Below are 10,504 nucleotides of genomic sequence, written 5' to 3' on the forward strand. Positions count from 1 at the left end.
GTGTATTTCATGGGTTTTACCTTTCATGGCAAACCGACTCCATTACATCATAAAGTGACAGTGTGTATCTGCAGGAGCTAGATAAGCCTATCTCCTCCACACACTCCACACACACACACACAGGCAATTAAAGCCTGGACCGCGTGTGTCCCTCTGAAGAATAACGGCACGAGCAGGTTGTAACGGGAAAATCTATACGTTCTTCTATATAGAAGGGAGAAGCTTTAATCGAGAGGCTTTTTAAACGTTAGTAATAAATAAAGCTGTTGGAGCTGCAGCATCTAATTCATGAATGATGGAAAATGCTGACTTGAAACAAACGAATTCGTACAAAAATCATAGAAGTCATAGAAAAACCATACAAATCATTATAATAACAAACTGATTAAAAAGAAAAAATGCTAAGTCGCATGCTGAGCATTTCTTTAGCTGAGCAGTTACTTACTCGTGTGGCCTCCGCTTTTTTCCGAAATATTTCTTCCATATTCTGCGCCAGATTTTTCACCAATTTTGCCCCGTCGATCTCCTCTATTCGCACCGATTTTTCATATTCCTTGTATTTCTAAAGAGAAATAATTAATGCTAGATGGCGTTTTGTGGAAATATATATATATATATATATATATATATATATATATATATATATATATATATATATATATATATATATATATATATATATATATATATATCTTTAAACAATACAAACAGCTTCAAATACGTTTAAATAAAACGCATGTTTCTGTCATTAATAGCCTACATCAAAACAATAGGCTCCTTAAAATATTGTTAATGAAGCTTTGTCTGGTAAAAGTATTCCATGTATAAGCACAATTACAGTTTTTTCGATTGCTAAACGACAGTGAGCACAACTGGAGCTACATGTGAAAAACTCTAACTACAGTCTGCACTAGCAACAGTCACCTGAGCTAAACAGTTCACATCACCTGCAAAACTCATTCCAAGCAACACAACTCTTAACACATGGCTCAAAACAGGCTCAGTGCAGCCAAACACTACACACAACGCTTACTGAGATAACACACACTGTCACTCAGAACACACTGAGAGGAAAAACACTAGCATCAAACACCAATACAGAAAATACAAGCTTTTCATCTTTACAGTTTGAACTATTTCAGTGACTTCATACAAAGTCATATTTTCTTCAAAGAAAAGAGTGACATTCTTTCACATGATAAATTTACATTTTTAGAACATAACAATTCTTTAAGGTAAATGAAAATTAGCAGTTTCCTTCAATAGTCTGTAGTAATTTACAGAATTACAGTAATGAGGAAAAAAAAGGTAGAAACTAAAAGTACATACTGTAATTTAAACAAATAATTTTCAGGGCTAATCCTGAAATTGCAATCAGCAGTGTTTGAAATCTCTTCTGTTTTGAATGTGTGGTTCACAGTTTTGACAGCGGTGTGTTAGCATTTGAACAAAGTGCTGTAAATCCACAGTGTTGTGCAGGTTGTGGTTAAAGTCGTGGGATAAGTGTGTAGAGTTTTGAAAACTGTGTTCAAGCAATGAAAAAGGAACTAGAGTTTGGTCCACATGAACTGCTGCTGTGCAGACTGTAGTAAGAGTTTTGCACATGTGACTCCAGTTGTGCCCACTGTCGTTTAGCAATCGAAAAAAACTGTAATACAAAATACAAATATGCATGCACAAAAATAATACAAAAATAATTGTATGAATATCTCAGACATGTACATTGGAAACATTATGCTATAACAAAAAAAGTAGCAAATAGAAATTAACAAATTTCACTGCATCCATATTTGAACACTTTAATAAAGCAGAACATTTTATTTATTTACTTCCATTTATGCTGTGTGTGTGTGTGTGTGTGTGTGTGTGTGTGTGTGTGTGTGTGTGTGTGTGTGTGTGTGTGTGTGTGTATGTGTGTGTGTGTGTGTGTGTGTCAAATTGTGGTCAGAAGAATCTCAAAAATTCTCAAAGGACATCTTATTAGAAAGCCTCTGCTTTGTTTATATCTAAAGAAAGTCCTAAAAATCTACTTCAAAGATCTTAAAAATCAGCAAATTCAGACGTAAAACTCAAACTAAACTCTCCAGCCCCAGATCTTTTAACTAGTGCTAATAATGGCAACGGGGAAACAATAATCATCTTTTCTTTTGGTCTAATGGATCGTGTGATACCTCCAAACAGGAGTTTTACAGATCAGAGTCCATCATGTCAAGTTCATTTGTCTGGGATCAATAAATAATGATGAACTGGGACATTTAGACATATGCAAATCTGAAGGAGGTGGTCATGTGTGGCTGTGGAAGACGGAGGGATGAGACAAATAGAAACAAAAATGGTGAGAGACAGTGATGGAGAGACAGGGGACGGTAAGAAGAGGCCTCTACAAGTCTCCATGACCTACGGTTTGCATTTTCTCTGCGTTAATACAGCTGTCGTTCTCATTCGAGTTAGTGCCACAAGTCTTCAGATAAGTGTGCCATCGTGTGCTTCTCTCTGACAGCGGCCTCTCTGATTGGCTGATAAGACAAATCCTCTCTAGATAACGAGCTCAATCTTGTCGCTGTAATTGGTGGAACTGCTACTGCAGTGTGCATTATTGGTGGAGTCAGACCATTGTGTGTGGGCCGCTTTGGGGAGGCTGGGTGGGGCTTGTCGAAAGGGCCACGCATTGTTGGAGGGTAATTGAAATGGAGTCAGAATTCAGGAGAAAGATAATAAGTTGTCAGGCCTGGGCGAGTCTGGATAATGAACTACACTTCAGACAATGCTGAGTCTGCAGTACAAGCGACACCTGAAGCAACCGCATTCAACGGGCATTGTGATATTAGACCATTCAAACATACTTAGCCTGCAGGCTTACACCACTCCACTCAGAAAAAGCCTTTCTGATGAAAAATAAGTTTGGCTTAATTGAAACGTGGATTTAACATTCACCAAGAAACACATTCAAATTTCACAAAATGTGCGCCACACAGCCTTACTGATGAAAAGTTAACATTTCCAGTAGGCACCTTCTAAAAAAGCTTTTTTGATAAAGACCTAATATAAATATTGAAAAACAGATATATAATTTATCAAGACAATTGGACATAAATCCCATGAGAACACACACCAACAGGCAGTTCTTTTAACTTGAAAAAAGGACAATCTGATAAGTTTCCAGTGAGAAAAATGGATAGACATAAAGCTCTCATGTCTTTTTTAAAGAACACAGGAGATCAATTTCATGAAAACATACACAAACACACACACAGACACACACACACACACACACAGTTTTATGGTAAGAAAAACTAACAAGCATTCATATCTCTCAAGTTTGTTTTGAAAGGCAACATGACATAAATTGCATGAAAACACACTCTTGCATATCAAATCCCAGTACCTGTTCTTTACAGTCCATTCAAACTGAAAAAAAGGTATTCATACATGAGTCCCAGATGCTCCTTTTTAACTTTAAAAAAGGTCTAACTGATAAAAATAGGTTTCCAGTGACAAAAATGCATAAGCATGAATACAGTATCACTCACATTTTTTTTTCAAGACAACAGGACATCACATTGCATGAAAACACTCTGGCACATTTCAGATCCCACGACATGTTTCAAACACCCCCACACACAGATCGCAGCAAATTACCCCTTTAAGAGAGAGACCATGAAGGGTTATTGAGGCGGAACAGTTCATTTCACGCCTGTCCGGCCTCCCTACCCCTCACCCTCCATCCCGGCACCCGAAAAAGCCATAATCAAAGCCATTAATGCTGCGTTCATCAATAGTTGATGATCACCCCACTGATTCAAAACAGAGTAGCGAAATAGTCCCGGACAGTGTCCTAGACTCCAGGACAAAACTGCTGAACATTAACAAGCTTTTCCAATCATATTATCAAGACGCTACAAAATTATTCACTGTAAAGATGCTTAATGGTAATGTATTTGTACAGTCTGTTATTTTATTGTGGTGATGTGGAAATTTCAGCAATTGAATGCAACAAAGGGTGGCATTTGTATGGGTGTTTTTCTCCCCCTTTGTGTAAAATTCAGGTAATTTTGCATAACAAGCTTAATGATCACTCTTAACGATCTCCTTAATGAACCGGCCTGCTGCCTCATCCCTCCCTTTCTGCTTCCAGCTCTTCACACAGACAGTTTATTGGCCCTGAGCCCCACCCATCGGTCACGCCCACTGAGCAGGATGATGGGAAAAAGTGCAAACATACGCAGAAACTGCAATGAAGAGAGAACACAACTGGCTGGGACATTTTACAATCTGTTAATATGTGTGCACGTGTAGGTTGATGAAGATAAATTTTAGTAGAACAAGTCCATTATTGATGCCTATGGCTTAACCAGGAACAGATTTCCATCATAAACCCTCACCTTAAAGGCATTGGTCACACAAAAATGAAACTTGTGTCATTATTTACGTATCCTGACGTCATTCCAAATCGATATGTTGTATTTTTGCATGGGAAACTGAAGAATAGATAAACAGTGCTACTGTACCTGATTACATGTAATCTGGGTTAGATAACAAGATTCCTTACTTAAAGTACTTGGCTAATTAAATTACATTATTTTTTCGAATATTCATAATTAGATTACTTTTTTATTGATTGCATTACCTAATGGCAGTAAACCTTTCATAATTTATTCTCCCTCATTAAACTTTCTTTGAAAATGTTATAATCTTTAACATTTTACTGTTTATACGTATTAATATATGTGATGAACAAATATATCAATTGAATATCTTATCGACTACAATTTATGTGATGTAATCTGGAATCAGTTACGTATTATAATTGGTAAATAATCTACCTAGCACTGATTACAAAAAATCTTCACTCAGTTCTTTTTTTAAACAATTTACAGTGACCACATCTGCCAAATTTGTCTTGCAATCACCAAAAAACATAAATAAATAATAATAATAATAATAAATTGGGGGGGGCAGGGAACAAATGGAGTTTTCAGTAGACAATATCTGATAATATTCTATTAAGTCATTATGTTTCATTTTTGTTGTTTTAATGAACATTGTATACTAATATGCACAATGGAAAATTAGATTTATCAGTATATAACAAAAAAAAACATTAATAATAATAATAATAGTCATATATGAAGAATGTTGGGAAGCAGACAATATTGAAGCCCATTGTCTTCCATTGTATAGACAAAAAAAATAATAATCTTATTTTATGTTCCTCAGAAGAACGTAAGTTATACAATTTGGGAATGACATGCAGAAAAGTAAATACATTTCAATGTTTGAGTGCAGTACCCCTTTAAATTTTAGTCTGTTTCTCACATTAACCTATTTTATGACTTTGGAAGACTTGGAGTTTAGCATATGGGTCATATGGACTAGTTCATTAGTCTGTTTAGAGCTTGACAGACATGGTTACTATGAACTGAACAGTAAAAACATAAAAGCAAATGGTTTTGGATCAACATTAGGGTGAGTAAACAAAGAGAATTTTCATTTTTTGGGTGAATAATTCTGTTAACAATTATGCAAGGTAAATCAGCCACATTGGTCTCGGATCAGTGGAATAACACAACACGGCTCTGACTACACTATAGATTCTTTTCTGTTAGTAAGGGCCCTGTAGCTAAAGACAGACCCCAAATCTCATCATTAGTTAAACAATCAGTGTATTGTATGCAGACAAAAATAACTACATTTTCTTTATTGTCTCTATCATTCACACACAAAGAAAGACACCTAGATAGACACTTATATACCTCACTAACATCAATGAAAACTCAGCTGTGATAATTAAAGCTCGAGTTTCATTCATTTCTGCTGTTTTATAAACAGACTTGGGCTGGTTCAGTTAAAGAGTCACGTACACACTTTCTGGGAGGAGGTAATTACGACGATAATATGTGCACTGATGGTGAGAGCTGTTCTCTTATCTCACCCCAACACTGAGAGACTTATTAATACTTCAGAGAGAGAGAGAGGGAGAGGGTTATCTCAAAACATCCATCACTGTTTTTCCTTCAATAGAAACCGAGAGGAAATGAAGTGTGTTCTGTAGTATATAACGCCACCGCATAGTTCATTCAAACAGCAGTAATAGCTAGAACACGGCACAGTGGAACAAAGAAACCAGGTGGAGACCTTTATCTGCAACATATCAGCACAGATATGAATTTTAATAATAAAATATGAATATTGCAATGTGTACATGCTTTTTTTTATATATATAGTGTTATCAACATTGAGTTAATGCATAAATATAAACCATCTACAACATGTAACACCAAAAAGACTCCATAATATGAATGGATATGAATGAATAAATACATTTAAAAAAAAATAATAACACAAGGGGGGTATTAAGGCATTAAGTGGTGACTGCTTTATGCGCTGTCTAATTTTTTAAAAGAACATCATGACTTATTTAATCATTTAAAAACATACAACATTTATCTCCAAATGCCTTAATTCTCAAAGATTTTAACCCGATGACCAGAAAAAGATTTGAAGCACTCAGTTCATAATATCAGCTGCCACCATGTGGCTTAAGTGTGTAGTGCATAATCAGATGCTCCTTTGTCATTTATAAAGAGGCACACATTTATTAAATTATTCTATTTGTCTATTCCAGCTAGTCCTACACAGGTGTTTCGATGCAAAAGATAGATCGGGGGGAAAGAAACCGAGTGTAATGGGCCTTATCCAAATCTCCCTCTCCTGCTCGCTAACACACACATCTCAGATTATACACCTGGATGTTGTAAGCCAAAGCCATCTGTGTTCTTATGAGCCAAGAAGAGGTGTGTGTGCCAATGCAAGTGTGTGTGCGAGAGAAAGAGAAAGAGAGAGAGGTGGGGGGAATACCTTCTGTAAGAGCTGAGATCCTGAGTATTTTGAAGCTATTGATTTTATTTCACCACCAAATGCTGAAGCCCAGAGTTTCACCCTGTTGGTGGAAGAACCCATTTAATCATTCAAATTAAAACACATTATGCCATCATTAAAAGTATTATCAATAATATAAAGATAGATTAGGAGTAAAACAGTTAACATAAGTTAATAAGCAATAACTGTTTGTAATCATTGCATTCTATATGAGCATGGGGGTTTGTAAGTTAATCCATATTTTCATTCTTTATGATTCTCAGTTACTCTATTTCCACAATAAAGAAGTTCTTAATTTCCTTCTACACTGTAAAAAGTGAAAACTTCCATATAATGTACACATATAATAAAAGCCTCTCATATTTGCACAAATAACTACAATATTACAATAGCGCAATAACCATCACAAAGCACGGCTGTAACCTATCTCTAAGTATACCTATGATTATATTTTAAATATTTTTTAATTCTCTATGTTTTGCATACCTTTAAATATAATAAAATGTGCATAATTTTTTTAAGAAAAGCCTTTCATTTATCTTTTTACACAATTAAAATACAAACAAAGCCATTATAAATAATAGTTTTAACCTCTCTCTTTATAAATGTGCATAGATTAAATACAACTAAGGCTTCTCTATATTTGGCATGCATTTATATTCAATGCAATATGCATAAATTGTAAACGCATCTATTCTTTGTACTTTTATAATCTAGTTGCAGTACACTTTTAACCTCTCTTTATTTCTATACACATGCAAATAGGTTGAATGTAATTATCATGGCTTCTTCTTTATATTGTTCACGCATGCTCTTCTACTCACACAGATAGGGGGATCTCCGGTTGGGACCCCCGCACCTCCAACGCCGTCCAGCACGCGCTCATCACACACAAGAGGAAGCAACGCGCGTGCATCAGAGGAATTCTCCGGTTCCGCTGCATCCTTTCCATAAAAATTCTCGAGCTGCAACGGAACCGGCGGTTCGGGCTCCCTTTAGAACTCCCCCCTCCTCTCGGTCTCTCTCCCCTCGGTTACAAAAACAGCACCGAGCGCCGATTCAGTTGCACATCTGCCCGCCCCAGCGCGCGTGCTGCCTCCGGAGTTTCAGTCTCTCCGCCCAGCTGTCACACACTCCACGACCTCTTCGTCATCAATCTTTGCTTTTTATCCGTGCATTAGGGGTGTAGAGAACAAAAACAGTTTTCAATGCTTATTTTGTTCACGCAGTATTTCTCTCAGAGCTGATTATAAACAAATTAACTAGCCTAGCTACTACTTGCGCTGCTGCTGATATTCTGCTGAACGACACTATCGGGGCGGGTGCATATAATAAAGGCAGAAGTTTAGGGAGAGGAAAAGCGATTAGAAAGTCATCGAGATAGTGAGGTATGAAATCTAGAGAAGGAGATCAAGTGCTGTTTCCTCTTGCGAGCGCGCACACGAGAGAAGCTGATGCGAAACTTTCCCCCGGCAACGCGCATTCTTCCGTTTGGGGATGTTTTTGCATCAAGCAGTGGTGGATCATATGGTTCGAGATTAGGTATATTTACTTAAATATTAATAATTTATTAGGATTTTAAAAAATATATAATATTACAGTTTCTATATACATTAAACATTATTATTAATCCTGATAAAAGGTTAATTTTCATAGCCTAACAGCAGTGCATGATTATGCATATTGGAGTTACAACTGTTTTGATCTGGTTTATTTAACTGAGGGTAGTTGTCACAAACGGCTATATCTCAATACAGGTAAGAATGAGTCAAAAGTCCAATTATGTTTAAAAATCAGAGTGTTTGTATAATGGTTTCGAGCAGGTAGCTAAAAACTGCCAAAATTAGAAAAATATTCAAGATTTCTGTCCTCCAAATGGTGTTGTCCCAGTTGTCATATTTCATTTTTTTCACTGGTCGCACCCAAAAATTTAAATGTACACTCCATGAGATCACCCAAGATGTACATGAGTTTATTTCTTTAACAGAACAGATTTGGAGAAATTTTGTATTTACATCACTTGCTCACCAATGGATCCTCTGAAGTGTATGGGTGCCGTCAGAATGAGAGTCCAAACATCTGTTAAAAACATCACAATAATCCACAAGTAATCCACACCACTCCAGTCCATTAATTAAGATATTGTGTAGTAAAAAGCTGTGAAGTTTGTTTTAACTTAAAAGAAACAAACTCATCTAGTGAGCGAAAGTGACATGACATACAGCCAAGTATGGTTCCCCATACACAGAATTTGTGCTGTGCATTTAACCCATCCAAAGTGAACACGCACACCCGGAGCAGTGGGCAGCCATTTATACTGCGGCGCCCGGGGAGCAGTTGGGGGTTCAATGCCTTGCTCAAGGGCACCTAAGTCGTGGTATTGCCAGCCCGAGACCCAAACCCACAACCTAGTCTAACCACTAGGCCACAAGTTCCCCTACTTGATGCAAAATCTCTACGTTGAATGGCCTGAGTGTGAGTAAATTATCAGCATTTTTTTTTTTCATTTTTGTGTGAACTATTCCTTTAATGTATACAGCAAAATACGTTGATGTATAGAATAAGTCAGCCAGATGCAGTATAGCTGCTCCTCATCAATAGATGCCATAAAAGAGAGGAAAGTATTCAAAGAAAGTAAGTGAATGAGATTTATGACCAGGCACTTATACAGCACTGACCTCTTGAGCCTGATGCTTAACAATGGCATCCAGGAGTTAATTGCTATTTTCTCATTCTCATTTTTTTTTTGTTCCTCTAATTACCACAAGCACATAAATGATGAGGTGCATCTGCATGTGAGTGTGCTATGGGCTCTGATGGATCTGTCTGAACACAGTCTGCGTCTCTGTGCAGTCATGATTAGCTGGTAAATGCATCATACATTACAGACTCAGCTAGAAACAGCAGTGACTGAAACTGAAGAACACTTGCCATACTGTCCTACTGCAATGCTGCTACTACACTCTACGATGACATTTATAGCATAGCTTCCACAAAACCGTGAAGCAGCACAATTGATTTCAATGTTGATAATAAAATATTTCCCAAGAATCAAATGCAGCATGTAAGAATAATTTCTGAAGAATCTAGTGACACTGAAGACTGATGATGCTGAAAATTCAGCTTTGCACCACAGGAATAAATTCCATTTTAAAATAGGCTATGTTTAAATAGAAAACCATTTTAAATTGTAATCCCTGACAGTATGTCCAATGGAGCTATAGATGCAAATCCAGAAATAGAAGTCTTTGTTCACCGGTGACCTGTGCTTATAGGGTCAGAATGACAAAGACAACAATAAGATTAAGTAATTATAAGTATTCTTTCTGGAGACAGAAGCATTAGTTTTAACAACTCTTGAAGCAAATCCGGTTAGTCTGTTCTTGAGTTCACTCATGTCTATTTTAATGCAGGACACCAAATACACAGTAATCTGTCTCGTCTTAATGAAAGTTAAAACTCTTAGCGGGTCAAATATAGTACTGGGCAAATGTGACATCTGGCACTGGAGGTGCCGAGAGACACAATGCACAGCTAATCATAGAACCTCTTAAAAAATCTCTTGTAATAAACACAGCAGGCATTCACACACCTTTATGAACGGATACAGACGCCTGGGAGCATG

At 36.8% G+C, this 10,504-nt stretch overlaps 1 protein-coding gene across 4 annotated transcripts in view; it reads right to left on the minus strand.

Annotated features, from left to right (window-relative positions):
- Positions 1 to 8,210, minus strand: part of LOC132119634 (voltage-dependent calcium channel subunit alpha-2/delta-3-like) — a 40,620-nt gene extending 32,410 nt beyond the window's left edge. For 3 of the 4 annotated variants that reach the window (XM_059529774.1, XM_059529772.1, XM_059529771.1), the window contains exons 1-3: positions 7,704 to 8,210; positions 6,859 to 6,940; positions 446 to 562 (exon numbers count right to left, since the gene is read on the minus strand). In XM_059529774.1, the coding sequence (XP_059385757.1) occupies positions 446 to 562; positions 6,859 to 6,940; positions 7,704 to 7,831 (327 nt within the window). In that variant the 5' untranslated portion in view covers positions 7,832 to 8,210. The remainder of the gene's footprint in view (positions 1 to 445; positions 563 to 6,858; positions 6,941 to 7,703) is intronic. The other variant, XM_059529773.1, reaches the window with a different exon arrangement.
- Between the last annotated feature and the right edge of the window lie 2,294 nt (positions 8,211 to 10,504).

This window comes from Carassius carassius, chromosome 38 (genome assembly GCF_963082965.1).
Source record: "Carassius carassius chromosome 38, fCarCar2.1, whole genome shotgun sequence".
Taxonomy (NCBI): Eukaryota; Metazoa; Chordata; class Actinopteri; order Cypriniformes; family Cyprinidae; genus Carassius; species Carassius carassius.